The sequence below is a fragment of the Chenopodium quinoa genome, unplaced genomic scaffold (assembly GCF_001683475.1).
Source record: "Chenopodium quinoa cultivar QQ74 unplaced genomic scaffold, ASM168347v1, whole genome shotgun sequence".
Taxonomy (NCBI): Eukaryota; Viridiplantae; Streptophyta; class Magnoliopsida; order Caryophyllales; family Amaranthaceae; genus Chenopodium; species Chenopodium quinoa.
Genome location: NW_018744874.1, coordinates 2,616,829 through 2,638,898, shown reverse-complemented (window position 1 = coordinate 2,638,898; position 22,070 = coordinate 2,616,829). Strand labels below are relative to the sequence as shown.

The following is a 22,070-nucleotide window of genomic DNA, read 5'->3' as shown; positions in this document are numbered from 1 at the left end:
AAAAAATAATTAGATTATAACTCTCATGAATTATCATATAAATTTATTTTTTGTATCATAATATTTTTTTTGGAGCGAAGGAATTAGTTCAAAATGTACCACATCCATTGTTTATAATATATTCTAATCAATTAAAATAATATACTTCACAATCTAATATAATTTTATTACTGTGTGTAGACCTGTCAATCAGTCGGGTCACGAGTCATTTCAAACAGGGTCATTATTTCAGGTTACGGGTCAAGAAATGTATTTCACCAATATTATTATTATTAGTCATTACACGTCTACAAGTTTAAATCGTCACAAAAACACATCAATTCCTAACTCATTTTGTATCAATAATATGTTTTAAAATACCCCGGGCATCGCACGAGGCACAAAACTAGTATATATATATATATATATATATATATATATATATATATATATATATATATATATATATATATATATAATTTATGTGCCCCTTATTATTTTAATTTTATCATTTAAAAAATAAAAGAAAATAATTTGATCATAAGAGAAGATATATTCACAAATTTATGTCAGGAAAAAACTTGAATTTACCCTACACAATTTCACATTATATCGGATGATTGAACGTAGCATAACACACCATTCAGATCTCGGATCAAAGAAATCTCTACCTAAATTGGACTGAAATTCACAACTGGCCCAAACCTTTAGCCCCTAAAAATGACAACCAACATATGATAACTGACAAGTCCACGAAGTTTCCCAGTTTTTTTCCAGAACAAAACAAACCAAAAAATTAAAATTAAAAATAAATAAAATCTCAAAATTATTAATTTTATCACGAGAAAAAAAAAAAAAAAAGATAATTTGTTATTCAACAAAAATTTGTCTCCTCTATATCCTCATATTCCACCCCACCATCTTCTCTCCTCTCCTCTCGTTTTCAATTCTCAGATCGGATCAAGCATTTCATCAAACACCCTCCGATCATCTCATTAACCATGTCAACCGCTGTCTTTAACGGCGATGAAACGGCGCCGTTCTTCGGCTTTCTCGGTGCCGCTGCTGCCCTAGTTTTCTCCTGTAAGCAATCTCAGATTCAATTTCTGTTAATTTTTTGATCTGGGTTGGTGGTGTATCAATTATATTCATCTTTGATTACACAAAGTTTTAATTTTTTTGATCTGGGTATTTGGTATTTCAATTTAATTTACCTTTGATTGTATAAAGTTTCAATTTTTTTGATTTGGGTATTTGAATTTGTTGAATTGAAGGTATGGGAGCAGCTTATGGGACAGCAAAGAGTGGGGTGGGAGTAGCATCAATGGGAGTAATGAGGCCTGAACTCGTGATGAAGTCAATTGTTCCAGTTGTTATGGCTGGAGTGTTGGGTATTTATGGGTTGATTATTGCTGTTATTATTAGTACTGGAATTAACCCTAAAGCTAAATCATACTACCTTTTTGATGGTTATGCTCATCTTTCATCTGGTCTTGCTTGTGGTCTTGCTGGTTTGTCTGCTGGTATGGCTATTGGTATCGTTGGTGATGCTGGTGTTAGGTAATTTTTACTTTTATCTCCTTTGATCGTTTTGATTTGACTTTCTGCTTGTTAATATGGATTTGTGATTTGATTTGACTTGAGTTTTTTTGTTGTTTTTGTTGATGATTATCTTGAAGAATGTTTTGATGATTCAATGTTTTTATGCTTTTGACTTATTTTGTGGAATTTTTGGTTCCTTTGATTGATGTGATTGGACTTGCTGAATGTGGATTAGCCTGGACGTATGATTAGAAAATTGTGATGATTGCTAGAGCCTAGAACTAATGGTTCTTTGTATGTTTGCCTCATCATGTTGGTTTCAACTTTTGACCACTTTGTAGCATCGAAGAAATTTTGATTTGGGCTCGTTTTTAATGTCTTCTTGATAGGATTTAGCATTCTTAATAGTGCTCAATTTATTTGGAGTATTACTGTTTTCAATTATTAGCTTCATTGTCAATTTGTTTGTTTGAGTCATCAGTTGGCAAGTGCCCAATTTAGGGCAAGTTTGCCTGCATCTTGACTTCCTATTAAGGTATTGGTTATATCTTTCCTATTTACCTGTTTGGGAATCAATAGTAAATGTGGTTTATGTTATTCAAAACATTGGTCGTGAGGTGATTAGATCTTGATTCTCAGCGATGTGGTTCTATTGATATGTCTGTAGTTGGATGATCTAATATATTTAGTGTGTACATCATTTTCTGTGTAACAATCCATACATGTTGCTTGTGAGTAGGTTCAATAAACTCTGTTCAAAACCCCTTTTCTAGTTGCAATGAAGGGGGTATAATAAGGTTAGGAGTCTTTTACACTACTAACATACATTAGGCACTAGGCAGTAGCCGGTAGTGGTAGTTTTTCTGGAAGTGGGTTCTGACTTCAGAGGCTCTTTTTTTTTTCTTTTTTCTTTTTTTTTTGAGATTATATGGTAGCCTACTAATCATGCCAAATATATATAGAATTGGGTTCAAAACTGGAAAAACACTTCATCCCCCATCCCTGTCTGTCCTGGAAATAAAGTTTATTTATCACATTAGAATCTCAAATGGTTTCTTGGGTCATTATGAAGCTTTTATAAGTCATAAACAGTATGCTTCTATCTATGCTTTGAAATGTTTATACACTAATATTAGCTTGTATTGAAAGTTTCTTAGTTCATGAGTTGGCAATTATCGCAACCCTTCAAGCCAATTTCTGCTGTACAAAATCCTTGAAAGTTTGATAAGGAAGCATGTTAAATCACACGGACTCAATCTGTAGCCAAAAGTTTACCTCTGTTTTATGTATTTTATTGTTCTCTCTTAAATCTACACTGAGGCTTGCATGTTTGCCAACACATAACTTTGACCACCAATGTCTTTAATTATCAATAAGTAAATATTATAAGAAAGTGAAAATTGAAAGTATATAGTGTGATAAATATATCAAGAACCCACAGGATTATGTTTTTCCTTTTATATAAATCACCAACGATGGTCAAAATAGAGTTTGTTATATAATTGCTAAAGTACTAGTGTGTAGATATTAAAAAATGAAAGGTGTATCAGTTTAGACTTTAGACTGTTAATTGGATTAGTTACTATTGTCCTATCTTAGGGGTGAGTGTTTGAGAAAATATAGCTGATTCGCCTAAATTGTTTGGGCAACAAGACTTGTGCTTGATCTGAATAATTCAACCCCCACCCCCACCCCAACACACACAATTCCCCCCATTCTGAAATTTCATGCTTTTGTGATGAGGAATCTGATTCAATTGGAGATGTTTTCATGTAAAACATTGTCAGTTACTCAATTGTAATCAAATTTTCTTTTGATTATTTGATAAACTTCCACATTAATTGGGAATGGGAAAATTTGGAGAATTAAGAGGACAAATGGAATTCTAGCAAATTTGAGCTGCAGTGAAGCACTGTGCATAATTCATTAATGCAGGTTTAGTATTCTAGCAGCCTTCTTATTACCTTTTGGTAGAAAGGTCTGTAGCTATAGAGGTAATTTTCTTGTCTAGTGTATTTTATGTGATAATCATGTCTTCCGCTTACTCTCATATCTAAGTAGATGGCATATTTTTCGTACACCGTTACTAATGCATTCTTTTGCCATATGCATAATACAACTGCAAGTTAGAGTATATGAAGTATTTTTTTTTCCTTCCTGTACACCATCTCTTCTTTTCCTCAAGATAGAGAAGGGGTCTGTTTGGGTGAGTCACATGAGTGACCGGCCTTGCTTTTTCTCTGTTCCGCTGCCTGCAACAGTCTTTATAATGAGTGCCCATAATACTTTTGTGGGTTTGTGGCACTAAATTTTGCTTATTGTAGGCACTAATACATCTTATTCCTTTTATGTTGGACAGAGCCAATGCACAGCAACCCAAGCTTTTCGTCGGAATGATTCTTATCCTCATTTTTGCTGAAGCACTTGCTCTATACGGTCTCATTGTCGGCATCATCTTGTCATCTCGTGCTGGACAGTCAAGAGCAGATTAAAGTACAGTACTGAACTTTTGATCAGTTATGTTGTAGTGTTGAACACGGATTGAAACAACATTTATGCCCTTTCTCCTTGCTTTCCTCTTCCATTTTTCCCCTCTGGTGAAGGGCAGAGATATCCAGGTTTATAATTGTTATAACTTATTAGGTTACATGTGGTGAAACTCTGGTTTACATTATGGTGGAAGACATTGATCTACCGTATTCATTTTATACTCTGCTGCTATTTTGTAGGCTCTTGCGGAATAAAAATTGCTTGCAAAGTTATTTTTCTTTCAATCTTTTTATTGTATGTATTTTGCCTCATGTTTTATTGAATATTTATGATATCCTTGGCTTTTGAATGTGGAATAAACGACTTGGTTGTAAAAGTATTTTTGTATGTGTTGGCCTCCTGTTATATATTTCTTGATTTTCTTCTGCTTCAAAATATACTGTTGTGTTCTTCATGATTGTGTGACTGAGGCATTAGAATTTACAGCACTAAATTAACTCCCTTGTTTAGTAAGAAAACACTCTGAAAACTACCACCCGTCTCTATTCAGAGATATTCTGGATCTGGGAGGTCGAATGAGACATCCGTGATGCAATTCAGGCTTTCATTCATGTACATGGATGGAGGGGAAAAAATATGATTAGGGAATTACGGAGTATATGCATAAAGAGAAGCACCCGCGATCTCTCATCTCTTCTTTGCAAGTAACGCCCTCTTCTACTTCAAAGCCTTTCCCTTGTTATGCCTTCTCATATTAATTCGATCTTTATGCTCCCATCTTTACAACTATCATCCTTGCTCGCAAAAAAAATTCTTGGGCGTCTGCTTTAGACAAACGGTTAGTTACAGGAAAAATTGTGATAAGCTAGATACTCGTAAGTCATAAGAATGATGAGTTCAACCTCGGAAATGCGTTTCAGCTCAACACAGCTCTTTTAATCAACCAAGCTGGAAGAGTAAACCATAAACCATGTCAACTTTCAAGTCGAATTTACAGAGCTAAATACTCAAAAGACCATCTCTCGTTAGTCGTTACTTCATTAGGAACTTTATCCTCACACCTTCGAAATGCATCATGGATAACACGGAGCATTGTGAAGTATGCAGCAAAAGACCATCATTAATTGGCATTTAATTTTTATGGAGTACAAATTACAAATAAATTTCATTATCATACTTTTATTTTTTTGTTTATAACGTGTAATTTGTCTTTTTCCACAGTTTCCAATATACATACATTAATTTTTTTACAAAAGTCGATATTTTACAAGGTAATTATATACGAGTATATAAGCCTTAAGCATTAAATCTAATATATATATATATAGAGGGGAGTTTTTTCCCGAGTTTTTAGAGAGCCACGTAGGATTTAATTTTCTTAGCGCGCCACGAAAGATTATAAATTTTTGTTGTAGCCAATAAAATTAGAAATTATTAATTTGTTTTAGAATTAAATAATTAAAATGCCACGTGCGCAAAATTGGCGAATGAAATTTTTAAGTTTTAATTAATTAAATATTATATATTATCTTTTAATATTAGGAATTTTATCTAAATATATAACAAATTTTAGCATATTAATACAAAAAAAAAAAAAAAAAATAAATAAAAAAAATTATTTTTAAAAAATCAAACAAACTGTGCATTGCACGGGCTTCATCTAGTATACTTTCTAAAATATAATTAAGTTAGAAATTCAGGACAAAAATCACGCATAGGTTTAATGTTAATTTATCCTCAACATTTTTTTTAGCTTCTTATATGTTTATCACTTCCCTATTATATGATTTACATCTAGATTAATACAAATTCTAAAATGAATCTGGTTCACACTAATTTATTGTGGACCACTAATATTAGACAAACTATGATTGTTTTTGTTTTATTAATAAAAAAAAAAGGTCACTATAATTAAAATAAGGTCACTATGTTGAAATAAAAGTCACTATTTTGAAATAAAAGTCATTATGTTAAAAACCTTCCTCTCCTTTCCAAATTCTTATTTTCTCCCCCAATAGTGTCTTGTTTGACTAATAGAATAAATAAACAAATAAATATAGTATGAAAAAAAAAACTACTTAAGATTAAGAAACTTAACAAAAACAAATCCTAAGGTTCCTAAACACGTTACAAATTACAATACCATGTGTTTGATACAAATAATAAAGAACTTGTCCCAAATTAATGAACAACATGATGCTCTATACCACAAAAAAAAAAAAAAAAAAAAAAAAAAAAGGCCATAAAGACCAAACCAATCGATTACTGGTACGATATGTATGTACGTATAAAGTTGTTGGACGAATTTTATACTTCCCCCGTTCTGTTAATATTGTAACAAGCAGGAAATTGCGCATCCCAAAACACATTTTATATGCTAAATATCTATAATTGCGTAAGAGTAAAAATTGTAAAAAGTTGATATTGTGAAAGTATTAAATGAGACGAATCCAACAAGATCCCACTTGACTATATTTTGCTTAACGTATAACTCATATTATATGGTCAAACAAGAGTGATGAATAGTGCAAAAAGTCCATTGTTGCAATATTAATAGAACGGAGGAAGTATTGTGCATTTATGTGTGATTTAAGTCTCATATACGCACTAATTTATAACGTTTTTTATTTGCTCAATCTATTAGTATTTAATTTCTAGAACGTTATCTAACTAATTAAAAGAAATAAAAAACTAATGTTGACGCATAACAAGATGGTATGTAATATGTATAGATAACTTTAAGCTAAACTTTAAAGATATGAAGTTTTTTTTTTTTTACCTAATTTTACAGAGTATTACTCCCTATTATTTTACTTGTGAAATTTGCTTTTGCCTTCATAAAAGCTAATCTCTTTTTAAAAAGCTTGTTTACATAATATGCTATGATTAACATGAATCGGAATACATACTGTATTAGAATTCGGTCAGCTAATGAAGCGCAAAGGCAATAATGAGGTCAATGATAAAAAGAAAAAGGAAAGACATTAAAAAACAAAATCTCCTAATTAAAAGGGAGGATTGATCTAATCAGAATCCCATGATTGGCAGTGGGTTAATCAGGAATCTTCAGAATCCAACTTTTATTTATTTTTTTTAAAAAAAAAAATGAGAAAAGAGAAAAAGTCGCATCGCCCCCTATAAGTAGAGTAGAATCTTGCAGATGAAAGGACCAAAAAGTCCACCCAAATTGAAGGTGAGTCATTTCATTATTAGTGATATGTTTGGTTTTGTACACATCCCAAACTCCCTGTTAGACAACTAAATTCAATATAAGCGCACATCCAAATACGACCTAATTTCCTCCATTTCACTATTGGATACTGCCACGACATCACTTTTATCTATGTTCCTACCTTGGAGGGATTTTAAAGGGATGAATGTTATATGTGTAGAGTTGCACAACAAAGAACATTTATGTAATTGCACATATGTACATACGAATGCATATTTTGGTATCATTAGATGATCAAATAATATCACTGAACATACGGTTATACTATATATGTATTCAGTTGTGCTAAATTTATGCATAATTAGTATCACTTTAGTTTCAATTGTACTATATAAGATTTCAGTAGAACAATCAACATGTAATCCCCCATCACGTGAGACAATCTAACTAAAAAAATAGGTGGGGTCTACATAAAGACCTTTCTCTTTCTATCTTTCTCCTCTTTTCTCTCTTTGTTTTTAGAATACTACCTCCGGGCTCCGGATCATATTATATGCAAATTTGAGGTATTATTTGTCAGATATAAAAAAAATTCCAAAGTAGAATATTATACGATCCGGAGGTAGTATTTTAATCATTGTTATGTATTTACAAATACATAACATTACTCCATTATAACTTTTCCCCTCTAAACAATTGAATAATTTACCACGAGTACTCTGTAATTACTTGAACTTCTATTTATTTTTACCATTTTTTTTTGTTATTACGTTTAAAAATATTCTAATACGACAACACAAATTCTTATATGTGACTGGACATATTGTCTGGTATGCCAACATGAATATGAGTTGTTAGTATTATACGGAGTATTTTTATTGTTTTACGTCAGTGTTACAAGGTTACTTTGTCAATATTACAGGGGTTATCCGGTTAGGGTTTTAGGGGTTATTCAGTCAGTATTACAGGGGTTACTCATTAAGTCATTAGTATTACAAGCAGTCATATAATATAGTCCGTCGTACACAAAACGCGTTGATTTAAATTAAAAAAAAATACAATGAGGCAAAAAGATAGAGACATGAGTGTAAGTGTTTTTTTTTTTTTGAGTAAGAAAAAAGAAAATATTAGAAAACTCTCTTCGCGAGGAGAATTCCTAATACATCGTGTTTGTTTTATTGCTATATTATCACTAACAAGAAGATCTTCGTGTTGGAAATAGTATAGTGCACCATCACCATGCACATGGTGCACCCATAAAGAACATTAGACATATTTTAAAGAACATGACAAAAAAAAAAAAAAGAACATGCTAGTGTTTGTAAAAGAACATACATGTGTTTGACAAAATAACATGTGTGCGTTTGACAAAAACATAACATTATAAACAACATAAAGTCTTTACAAAAAGTAATCCGTGGTTTATACACACGGGTGTACAGTGCTCATCATACACCCGGATAAATAAAAAAAGGCGGAAAGAATATCCTGTGTTTCATAAAGAACATACATGTATTTAATAAAGAACATGTTTGTATTTGACAAAAACATGCATTACCAAAGAACATAAAGATATAATTAAAAGAACGAGATAAAAACTTAATTAAATTTTCTGAAAAATTACACATTATTAACGGAAAAAATTTAGAGGTGATAAAAAATCTAGTAGGGCCGGGCCATATCATAATTTATCGTGCCCAAACCCGTAGAAAAGTAGCGGGTTTTCGGGCTTTTTTCTAACCCGATTTGAGTTTTAACTAAAAATGCATTTTTTAGGTTTGCCCAAACCCACCCTATTTCGGGCCGGATCGGGTCGGGATGCGAGTCATGCCAATGTTGATCACCTCTTAAAAAATCCTTACCAAAGATATCATTTTTCCAAAAAATAGTTTTCTATCTTTCCAAAAAAAATTCAACTTCCCTTAATAATTTAGTTTATTTTTTACTCTAATATTATTTTCAATTAAAAATAATTTAAGATTCAATATCAAATTTCAAAATACCATATGTTAAAAGAACATAATTTATATTGTAAAGTACATATAGTTAATACCTAAATAACACACTAATCAAACTCAAAGAATGTACGATAATAAAAGTAATTTAAATATGACATATGATAATAAAAATAGAATTTGGGCGTCACTACGACCTTAAAGAACATACACGCCAAATTCAAAGAACATACTTTGTATTATTAAACCCAAAAAAACATATATGTTTATCAACATATGTTAAATAACATAAGTTATAATGTAAAGAACATATAATTTTACTCAAAGAACACACTGATCACACTCAAAGAACATATTAAAGGTATGTTCTTTGCCAAACATTGGTATGTTCTTTATCAAACACTATATGTTCTTTCCGCCTTTTTTTGTTTACTCGGGTGCACTATGAGCATGGTGCACCCGGGTGTATCATCTAATTTTCAACAAAAAGAACATGTTAATTTTCATGTTTACTTGGTGGTTGAACGTATTTGAAAAATAACATAATATTTGACAAAAAAAACATGTTTGTGTTTGACAAAGATAGCGGTAATCATTGAGTGGGCTAGATCGACCAAGGTTAAAAAAATTAGCTCAGTTCTCGGGTCGGGCCGATTTTTGGGCCAAAGTTTTTGTGCCCAAACCCGCCCAAAATGGTTCGGCCGTGCGGGTTTTTCGGGTCGAGTAATTTAACTAAATTGCATAAAAACTCATTCCCAAACCTCCCAAAAAATTAAATTTATGGGCTGGGTCCGACCGGATTCGGTGGACGAAAAAATTCTGCCCAAAACCCGTCGAAATCGAGGCGGGCCGGTCTAACTTTTATCACCTCTAGTTAAAAAACATAAATTCTTTACAAAAAGAACATGATAAAACATTAAATAACATGTTCTTTTTCATGATTACTCGGGTGATTGATTTTTTTTTAATGTACATACATTAAAGAACATATTGTATAATATAAAGAACATATTGTTCAAACTCAAAGAATATAATAATCAGACTTAAAGAACATATTATTCTCACATTCTTGATAAATATCTATGATTTTTTTTTTCACCCATGTTCTTTTAAATATACCTAATGTTCTTTTCGAATGCACCATCACAGGTGCACCAACCATACATTACTTCGTTTGTTTTATTGAGCACTTATTTTAGTGGACAAGAACATTACTGTATTAAATTAGAAATCCGTAAGGGAGAAGATATAATACCGCACAAATAATGACGGAGTAAATTAGGTAAATTGATATTGACAAATAAAGTACGGAGTAATTGAAGTAGAGATTCGTCAGACGAAGTTAGGGTCAAAGAGCGCCGTCGAGTTGCCGCGTGGATGTCACTACAACCGCAAAGGTCGCGTCTTGCCCGGCTAACCAATTACCAATCACCATCATTTCGTTGAACAATTAAAACATTTTTGTTCCGAAGAGTAGCTGAAAGCCTCAAACACTTCACATCTTTAATCAAGTACGAAAAATATTTGTTTTTGGAGTAAATAAACCGATAAACGTTTCCTTTGTTTTTCAATACTTTTTTTTTTTTTGAAACATTGTTTTTCAATACTTGCAATACACGTTTTTTTACTATATGAAAAAATAATGGATCTCACGCGATTTAAATACTTACGAGTGAGTTAAGAAAGTAAAGTATTGTTGTAGGTTTGTTAATTTTGAATCAATATACAGTTTGCAAATATCAATTTTTAACGGTAATGCTTTAGGCTTTGTTCTCATACGTTGAAATTCATTTCAGCTCACTTTAGTTCAGTTCAGTTCAGCTCGTAATTTCTTCCTCTTATAAAATATTCATTTCAATTCAGTTCAGTTTAATTCAATTCAGCCGAGTTCAGTCAATGAGAATATACCCTTAGTAATTAGATATTAGAGAAATGAATTATTGTATTTAAGAGTGAATGTAGAGAAGTTACAAATATTTTTTTAAAAAAAAATAATGCACATAGAGGAAGCTTTTGGATAAAAAAAATAAATAAAATAAAAAAAAATAAAATAAAAAAAAATAATTATTACTCCATAAATCAAGTTTAGAAAACACACTTCATGTAATTTAATTGCCCATTAATGATGAATTTTGATTTAAAATAGATTTTGACTTTGTAAAACAATTCCAAATAATAGTACGAATATTAACACTACATAAACACTCCATCTGCTTTATAGTTGTTGACATGTTTCTTTAAACACGTTTGTCAATACAGGATTTTAAAACAAATGTCAGGCAATCAATATAATAAAAGGATTTTGCTAACAAATGCCCCGGAGCGTTGGATAAGCATTTAAAATATTGTCTAAAATGATATTAATTTGGGAAAGCATCACAAAATCACGCGTTCATCGGTGTAATATATTAACTATTACTAAAACAAAACTTGCTGATGTCATCACTGTCCATATATCACTCTTATAATAAAAAAAATTCCCGCCTAAATGCAAGATGATGTCATCTTCCTCTTCTTCTTTTTTTTTTCTTTTTTTTATATATCTATTATATATAATAGATTTTGAAATTTGAATAATATAAGCTTCTATATTACGAATACAACCTATCAATTTATCCTTAAAAAATGAAATAATTTTGTTTTAAGTTGTACATTAATAAATAGACTCCTACATTAAAATATGTATTAGGCAAGTTGAACAGGTATTATATCATAATTTTGATGAAAATCTAAAATTTTCAAAATACAAATATTTTAAGTTGCATGTTCTTATTTATATTTATCCATTTTTAAAAAAATGTACAAATTATAAAAATAAATTATATATAAATCGTGCATTGCACGGGTTCTAACCTATTTATGTTTATTTTAATTTAATCTTTCTACTTTTAGATAGCTTATCCAACGCCCCGGGGCGTTCGTTTGCGTTTGCCATAAGTTGAGACACAATTTTTTTGTTTAATAAAAAAAGTTAATAATTTTTTTTTTGTTTATTTAAAATAAAAAAGTTAAAAAATTAAAGTAATATACAAAGTATATAAATAGTGTCGAAAGCAAAATGTATCCGCTAATAGAGTAGAATACGGACTAGTAATCAAGTATACTTCGTGTTTCGGGTAAAACAATGGGGCCTTCGGCGAGGTCCTTCTGAAGTGGTTGAAGACTGGGCTCGGTCCAAATGACGTTGGGCCAAGGATTTCCTGCACATCAAACACACGTAAACTAGCCTCTCGGGGGTTGTGCTTAGGAAGACCCCTCTGATGCCAAAGCCAGTAAAATGTGTAGAGAGAAAAGCTATGCAAGAGAATTAATTGCTTGAGGCTTTTGTGTATGAATGCAATGTAAGAGGAGTGAAGGCTTTTATACTTTAGCATAATGAGGAGAAATGGGCTTGAGGCCAAGTGGGCTGACCACGTTGACCGGACCCTTGACTTGACTTGGCATGGATTGGAGATTTAGATCCTTGGCCTTGGGCTTTAATTGAATAATTTATGGACCAGACCCAATTAAACTAAATTGGACCCAAACACTTAGTTAAATTTAGATAAATTTGTTAGAAAGGTACTTATATATTCACTTTTTTGTGAAGAAGGATCTTATATGTTCAAAGTGGTGAAAAAAGGCCTTATAAGTCACTTTTGTTGTGAGGAGGGACCTTGACATCGGAATATGACCATTGATTTTACTTTTCCGGTATTGACCATCACTCACATGGCACGTGATATTTTAAAAAGGCCCTTTTGTTCAATTTTTTCCCCAAGTTTTCACATTTTCTCTCTTACTATATATCCCCAAATTCTCTCTCAAAATCCCTTCTCTTTCCTTAAAATCAAGAGATTAAAAGAAGGAAAATACATTTTTAAAACATCACGTGCATATTGCATGATGGTCAATGCCGGAAAAGTGAAGTCGGTGGTCATATTCCGATGTCAAGGTCCCTCCTCACAACAAAAGTAACTTATAACCACTTTGAACATATAAGACCCTTTTTCACAAAAAGGTAAATATATAAGTACCTTTTAAACAAATTTTCCTATAATTTATTTATGGTTAAACAAGTTAAAATGCACTAGATTGTTTTTAAAAGAGGAGGGGGGTGACAGATACGCGGAAGGAAATGCAAGGGAAGTTTCATATATCGTGAGTTGTTGAAACTTGTAAGTTTGGATTTATTTGCTGCGTTTTATAGTTGCGTCACTGTTACACTCACGCCCTCTTCTTCTACAAGTGTGTGTATTGCACTGTAATACGGAGATTCCTGCTTTCTTTTCTTATTATATGATCTCAAACAATTCTTTATATGCTTATATCATTGCTTTCTTTTCTTATTCTATGATCTCAAACAATTTTTTATATGCTTATATCATCCCAAAATCTAAGGAAAATTAATACTACCTTTCTTAAAACATAACGTCTTTGTTTTAAGTGGTTCAAAATATTGTGTAACGGTGTTACATAGTACTCATATAGTCATACTATCGTATGTCATTACTCCACCATATTGCATATTCATGTCATTACTCCAAATTACTCCGTATTAAAATGCACTTTTTATTTTACAAGACCCTATAAGGTCTTTTTAACATTCTTTAATAATAAGAACAATAAGTGTTAAATGGTGGATTAATTTATTTATGTTGGGGTGACTAATAAATTGCATTTGCTTCCATTCATACTTTACCTGTGTCTTAAGATGTTGCACCTTTCAAAAAAAAAAATGTTGCACCTTGAATTTTGATACTCTGTACCAGTTATAAGTTTCACTTTGATTCTAATTTGTGATTTAAACGCAAGAAAAATATAACTCCGTGTAATAAGTACAGAGTATTAATTTTTATCTTCGAATATAAATGTTTAATTTAATTTAAAAATAATAAACAATTACATAAATAGCTAGAGTTATTAATATTTAAAATTTTACCGTAACAAAAACATAATATTTTAAAGTGTAACCATCATATATATATATAAACGAAGAATAACAATCACCGTAATTTTTTCATAGCGATACGAAACTTTTATAAATGCCTTGCGGCACAGGGGAGTGGCCTAGTGTGGGTGAGTGATATGATTGATTATCTTCTTTTATTCTTGTTTCTTGTTTGCTTATATAAAGGCAATATTATTTCTCTAAAAACACAAAAATAATCAATAGTGAATATGTTCTCAATCTATCTATTCATATTCTTTTAGCTAGAAGACATACTTTGTAGATTGTCGGGAGAGTGTATGTCTAATTACATTTCCAAAATATAACTAACTAAACTACATACTTGAAAACGAGCTTCAATTAATATTGCATCAAAACTATTTTAGAAATATTCTCTTAGCTTAAATCTTATACACAAATGGAGATAAGAGCTAGATAAAGAGAATTTGTAGGAGTGAAAGGAAAGAAAAAGTGACAAATTAGGGAGAAAGATAATGAATAGCTTTTGTATTGCTTAATTATTATTTATCAATAGGTTGAGTATTTATACAAAACCTATGCTCATAAGATAGGAAACAATCTTCCCAAAAGATATACTATATATCCTAATGATATATTCACTAAATAATATCTTAACATAAAATAAACCTAAATATATTATTCCTTTAATGATATCTATGGAAAATATATCACACATCTATTTTCCGATAACACATATCTCTAACAAAAAGAGAGATGTGATATTGTAGTGTCGAGAATATCTTCGAGCTAAGTAAGGGAAGGATAAAGAGTAGTGGGATGTCTTGGTTTTTAATTGACAGTTAGTAATAATCAGCCTTTTATCTCATTTAACCCTAGTAACGTAGGAGATAGAGAGAATCTTCAACGATATTATCTCACAATATGAATCTAATCTTCATATATATACACGATACACTAGGAATATCAAGAACTAATTAAGTTTAATACGGTTGACATATTTTGCATGTATCTTATCTTCACAACGGTTGTTTTTGTTTTTAAACCTATCTTCCACCCCTAGTAGCTACGTTCGTGAGGATGATCATCTATATCGGTGATGGTACAGTAAACCCAGTGAAGCGTATAAAGCATAATCATCAATAGCCAATACTCCAAAAACCGTAGTATGTCCTCATAATGCCTTTTTATTTCTAAGTCTTTTTTTAAAAGGTATAGAATTATTTCATGGTTAACATTCAAAAAAGTATACTCCTATATTATATCATACAAAGTACAAATTTCTTATTGTTAATATGTAATTTTCAAATGCTTACATATTAGGCTTATCAACGATAAAATTATATTTGCGCAAGATTCCACATTCACTACAAAAACTTATATCACGAAACAATAATTGTATCAAATAGTACAAATTAAGTACCAACATGCTTATAAAATTAGTGGTCAATGACCAAAATTTAGAATTAGAAGTCACCCCACCATAAAATTAGCATATCCTCATACGTAATACGGTGTACTAAATTGTGAATGCATCACATCAAGTCAATGGAAGTATCCCATTCCTATACCATTTATTAGTTGACGCGGAAGTAACACGTTATGAATAATGTTGGCATTGGAATAATCACCGCAAACCATATCACAAGCTACTACGAGTAAAGATTCACGGCTAAGGCTAAGGGAGGTTTAACTAAAAAAATATCAAGTGTATATTCAATTCAATTCAATTGAAAAAACAAAAACAAGGAAAGTTCTTCAATAGGATAAATGTAGTTATAATTTTATGTCGAAATATGGAGTAGTTAGTAAAGTGGACCATGATTCACGAGAGTAGAAGATGCGAGAGTGAGTGAAAGAGGCTCCATGATTGTTGTGTAATGTAAAGGTCATAACTAGTTCAGGCTTCATTTTTGGAACAAATCCCAATCTATCCCATTCCCTTTTAATTTTCTTTAATAGTTATGTCTATGTTTGTGTTTATTTTAGATTTTTTTTGTATTGATTTCTAACAATTATTGTTACTTTCTTTGTAGGTAAGACTATAAGAGAGAATACTCCTTATTTTATTGAAAATAAATGTGTAAAAAACTGACTGATTTAAAACAATCATTTCTAACCCTATTAAATTTGATCAGTAAAAAATAATGATTTATTGTGATTCATATTTGAAATAATCCAACCTAATTAGACTTGATTAATAATTAATCTCTTGAATTGACACCTGATAATCTAGCTAGGTGAACCTTTGTCCGGGTTGATTGACAAGACACCATAGAGAGAAGGAGGGTATGAAATCCCGAAGTATCCATATAGTGATGTTACGAGATACAATATTAATTATATTTGGTTACACCCTCATACTCAAGTGTCTCGCTCTATTCATAAACTATTCTCTTATGAACGGTTATAAAAAACACTTTGAATTTATTATTGAAGGAGTATGAAGTTACCATATATATCAATGAAAACTTCGCTCTAATTGCCCTTTACTTCAATATATATATTAATTTAGTTATATACACCCGATTCATATTATTTGCAACAATTAGACATTTTTCCTCTCTACTTTATGTCAAATCGTTGCAAATAATATGAAATAGAGGTAATATTAAAAGATTTTAATACAAAGTACTATTCACATATGCTTGAAATATCCTTATATTCATAAGATTATACTCCATGTTATTGTATCTTTATCTTTTTTCTTAACATACTATGTTTTTTTAATTATGTGTAATAATGAACAAAATTTCATTAAACCAAAAGTATGTAAACTTGAAGTTTATTGGAAAATTTAATTTTGTGAATAAAGTTTAAAGAACTATAAATAGGGGAACTCCTAATCGGTCTTCAAATCAAGTTTTAAAGTTATGACGACACATGCATAAAAATTGCAAGGCTGAATTGTAGATGGATGGAATCCTAAAATTCCCTATTATCTTCCTTTATCATCCCCAACAATCATGCCATCCACTAAGATGTGTGGATGAGAGAGATAAATGGACCATCCAAGCTACTCCAGAGGGCTTCAAATTGGTAGTTAACGAATGGGTATGATTTGGAGGTAGTAGCAAATAAGTTGTTTGGTTAAAACTTAAAAGTGATTAGGTCGGATATGAAGCTGGACAATTACAAATTTGATTAAGGCTCTTTTTTTTTTTTATATATATATAAAACCAAGTATTAATGTTTCATTTGTATTTGGATCAAGTCAAATTTGAGTCATTTATCTAGGTATAGTTTGTTTATGCATAAAACTAACAATCGTTCAAATCCTAGATTAAATGGCAATATAGAGTATATAGGAATCGAAAAATTATGACCCAAAGACTTAACTAATTTGGCCCAAGATCTAGTCCAATACTCCCTCCGTTTTTAAATAATTGCTACACTTTTCATTTTCGGCTGTTATTTCCTTTTATGGAAAGCTTTTATTATATTTAAACGGAGGGAGTAATATTTAAACTCTCTTGATTTTTTTTTTGGTATTTAAAGAACCACAATGACAGAGGTGAGAATCGATCACACGATCTCCTAGAATCGAGAGGGAAGTTCTAAACCACTTGAGCTATCCCTCACTCTCAAACACTCTTGATTATTGGTTATACGAGTTATCGCATATTAAAAGTAAATGTAGGTCATTTTAATCCATTTGAATTTCCTAACTTTGAACAACATTCATTAATGTCACATCTCACATTCTCTCACAATACAAATATACAATTCAAGTAAAGTATATATATGAGAATGAGATTATAGGAATGACCCGAATTAATGGGAAATTAACTAAAAGCAATACATTATCGCTCCCCCACGTAACAAACAAAATAAATAATTTTTTCCTTTTCTTTTTATTTTTTATTTAAAATAAAAATAGAAATTCATCCCGAAGCTCACAGCTCCTATAAAAGCAACCTCGAACCCTTGATGCAATTCTCGGCCACTCTCTCCTTTCATTTCCCTCATTCAACACAATCCCGATTCTCTCTCCTCTTATTCTCCAAACAAATCCGCATTCAAACCCTAGCATTTTCTGTTACTCTCTCTCCGCCACAATCCCCTTTAACCCAGATCTATAATCATCAATAATAAACAATTCCTCCTGCATGGTCAGTTTAATCTAGATCTGTAACAATTTACATAAAACTATTTACGAATTATTATTCATTGTCGTTGTTGTGATATACCTTCTCCTGAAGTCGTTGTGGGTAGAACACGGCCGTGTGATACCTGTGTTCGGGTTTGGTTCACTTTGGGTTACCCTATCTCCTGCTCCGTTTGAAGGGGGTAGCCGGGGCCTCGGCCTCGGCGGGTTTTAAAGCCCCCATTGATACACCTTTGGGTTGTACAAAACATATCAAAATTCCCCTCTTATTTATATTCTCTCCTCCCCGGAATAAACCACCTCCTAAATAACCCATTTCAATTTTTATTTTTTAGATTAGTTTTTGTAGGAGAGAGAAAACAGATCGGAAGGGGAAGATAAAGATGCCGGCGTGTATTATCGACGCTTCTGCTGCTGCCACCCCCACCGTCGTTTCCGGTGGTGGTTGTCCTCCGGGCTTCGCCTTTTCCAACAACAACGACATCGTCGAACATCTCTCTCTTCCCCTGCCGGATTTCTTTTCCGGCGAACTTTTTCCGACGAACACCACCGCCACCGCTATGACCACCGAGTGGTCTCCGTCTCATTCATCGGAGCTTTACCGGATTGACAAATGGGGTCCTCCTTACTTCTCCGTCAATGGTTCCGGGAATATTACCGTTAACCCATTTGGTGATGCCACGTTGCCTCACCAGGAAATTGATCTCTTGAAGGTTGTGAAGAAGGTTTCTGATGAGAAATCGAATGGTGGGTTGGGTCTTCAATTCCCTCTCATTGTTCGGTTTCCTGATGTTCTGAAACACCGGCTTGAATCGCTTCAATGCGCTTTCGATTTCGCCGTGAAATCGAATGGATATGGGTCTCATTACCAGGGTGTTTACCCTGTCAAGTGTAACCAGGATCGGTTTGTGGTGGAGGATATTGTGAAATTCGGGTCTGGGTTTCGGTTTGGGCTCGAAGCCGGGTCGAAACCGGAGCTTTTGCTTGCTATGAGTTGTTTGTGCAAGGGACACCCTGATGCTTTCTTGGTTTGTAATGGGTTTAAGGATGCTGAGTATATTTCTCTTGCGATTATTGCAAGGAAACTTGCGATTAATACTGTCATTGTGCTTGAGCAAGAAGAGGAGGTTGATTTGGTGATTGAATTGAGCCGTGTGCTTGGCATTCGACCCGTAATTGGGGTCCGTGCTAAGCTCAGGACCAAGCATTCGGGTCATTTCGGCTCGACTTCCGGTGAGAAGGGGAAATTCGGGTTAACTACTGTTCAGATTCTCCGGGTTGTCAGGAAGCTTGATGCAGTTGGGATGTTAGATTGTCTTCAACTGTTGCATTTTCACATTGGGTCTCAAATCCCATCAACCACTTTGTTAACTGATGGTGTAGCTGAGGGTGCTCAGGTTTACTGTGAATTGGCCCGTCTTGGTGCTTGTATGAGGGTCATCGACATCGGTGGCGGCCTCGGGATTGATTACGACGGTTCCAAATCGACTGAATCAGATATATCAGTGGGTTACACATTAGAAGAGTATGCCTCCTCTGTTGTTAGAGCTGTTCAGGTTGTTTGTGACAGGAAAGGGACGAATCACCCTGTTATCTGCAGTGAGAGTGGCAGGGCAATTGTGTCTCACCACTCAATTCTGGTGTTTGAGGCCGTGTCTTCCACTGCTGCGGCCGCCCCGCCGGCAATGTCGCCTTCGGAATTGAACTATCTAGTCGAGGGGTTGCCTGAGGAGGCTCGTGGAGATGTCAGGAGTATATCCGCTTCAGTTACAAATGGGGATTATGATGCTTGCTTGCTGTATGCTGATCAGTTGAAGCAGCGTTGCATTGAGCAGTTCAAAGACGGGTGCTTGGGAATGGAGCAGCTTGCTGCAGTCGACGGACTGTGTGAGATGGTTTCGAGCGCGCTCGGTGTGAGCGACTCGGTGAGCACTTTCCATGTTAATCTGTCAGTTTTTACTTCAATTCCTGATTTCTGGGGGATTGGGCAGTTGTTTCCTGTTACACCAATTCATAAGCTTGATCAAAGACCTGGGGTTAGAGGGATTTTATCTGATTTAACCTGTGATAGTGATGGTAAGATTGATAAGTTTATCGGAGGCGAATCGAGTTTGCCTCTCCATGAATTGAGAGAGAGTGGCAATTTTGGTGGTGGTGATGGGTATTATCTAGGGATGTTTTTGGGCGGGGCTTATGAGGAGGCACTTGGAGGAGTCCACAACTTGTTTGGAGGCCCGAGCGTTGTTCGGGTTATGCAGAGTGATGGCCCTCACAGCTTCGCAGTGACGCGAGCTGTTCCAGGACCGTCTTGTGGGGATGTCCTCCGGGTGATGCAGCACGAGCCCGAGCTCATGTTCCAGACTCTCAAGCACAGGGCTGAGGAGTGTCTCCACAACAACGAGGATGACACTGCTACCCTAGCTAACGGGCTAGCCCGTTCCTTCAACAATATGCCCTACCTTGTGGCAGGGCCTATTGCTTCGTCTTGTGGCTTTATCAATGGCAATAACAACAATGTCAACGGGTATCATCATCCTTACTTCTGTGGCGCTGAGGATAGCTGCAACGGCAATGCTGTTGAGGTTGCTAATGGCGAGGATGAGCAGTGGCCTTATGTCTGTGCTTGAGAGCTGTATGCTGTTCTTAGAAAATAACCAACATCCCCAATAATGCTGTCCATGGATGGTCGTTTAGTTCGTCATCAGAAGTCGCCGTAGTCTGTTTTTTCAATTAGAGTTTTCTTGTTTCATTTTAATTAGTAATTTCAATTTGCATGACATAGGCAAAGTGTAAGGATCAGGACTATAGAGTTTAAATTTTGGAGGAGGTAAGGCCCGGATTAATGTTTGTTGAAATCCGGTGTTCTTCGCGTTCTTTCTCCTGTCATGTCATTGTTATTTAGATCTTTTTTATTAACCATTTCAAGGCGAAATCGAGTCTCATTTTACATACTATATTGTGTCTAATATTGGTTTTAGTTCAAATTGAATGATTGCTCTTTTACCTCTTTTGTTCATCAATTTTAGGTGAACTAGTCCAAATTTACATTCTAATTCAAATTTGTGTTTAATTCTTTGCTACAATTGAATGGTTGTTCTTTTGACAGATTATGAAATCTTGTAAGATTTATTGTTGATCTTGTGTAGGGCCTTGGTTCGGTCTTTGCACTTGCACTTTGCGACGCTTTTGAGTAATGGATTGTTGGCGTATAATGGTATATAGATTTTGTGATAACGTTTTCTATAGCTTCTTGTGGCTGGTGGGGTAAGTAAAGCTAATTTAGCAATAACTGTTTGAAAATTTGAAAGGTCATATAGTTTGCTTGCCGTAATTGACTGGTATGGTACTAATTATATGCCCGTTAATTGTGCTGGAGATTGAATGTGGTGAAAGCTAATGTGTGATTCCTGGAACCTAGTTAGCTGTCTTTTTTTATTATCGTAACATATTTTATGCATAAGTTGTGTACATCAAGACTTTGTCTAAAACTGTCACGGTCATACGAAGTGTTATTTTGGCTCATAAAGGCGTTATGTGCTCGTGTTTTCTTGACCACAAAGTTGGTGGCTTGAGGTTATTGGAATTGGAATACTGGTGCAAGTACACGTTAACAAAATGCACGGTGCTTGTAGGAAGCCAAGTGCTGGTGTGGTACCCTCTTACGGGCCTACTAGTATATCGTAGAAGACGCTAGAATGTTGTGAATTTTGCCTGTTAAACTTGATGAACGTCGAAGGAAAATGTCAAGTTGGACTATGACATTTGCAAGCATATAGGGTGGGGTTACGAATAAGATGATTTATTGGATACTCTTAATTTGTGGTATAATTTAGCTCTTATCAGTCTGCCTAGAGAAGATGGCAAGATGCCCACTAGTTGCTGAGCTTGTTTATTCTTGTTAAAGGAAATGCAAGT

General features: G+C 33.5%; 2 protein-coding genes across 2 annotated transcripts; both read left to right on the top strand.

Annotated features, from left to right (window-relative positions):
- Positions 1-839: 839 nt before the first annotated feature.
- On the top strand, positions 840-4,398 carry LOC110705189 (V-type proton ATPase 16 kDa proteolipid subunit). The gene is made up of 3 exons (XM_021883044.1): positions 840-1,062; positions 1,254-1,539; positions 3,881-4,398. Exons 1-3 carry the CDS (start codon positions 981-983, stop codon positions 4,011-4,013), a joined length of 501 nt encoding a protein of 166 aa, XP_021738736.1. The 5' UTR covers positions 840-980; the 3' UTR covers positions 4,014-4,398.
- A 13,534-nt stretch (positions 4,399-17,932) lies between these two features.
- LOC110705188 (arginine decarboxylase-like) lies at positions 17,933-21,109 on the top strand. The gene has a single exon (XM_021883043.1). The coding sequence runs from the start codon at positions 18,539-18,541 to the stop codon at positions 20,780-20,782; it is 2,244 nt and encodes a 747-aa protein (XP_021738735.1). The 5' UTR covers positions 17,933-18,538; the 3' UTR covers positions 20,783-21,109.
- Positions 21,110-22,070: the final 961 nt, after the last annotated feature.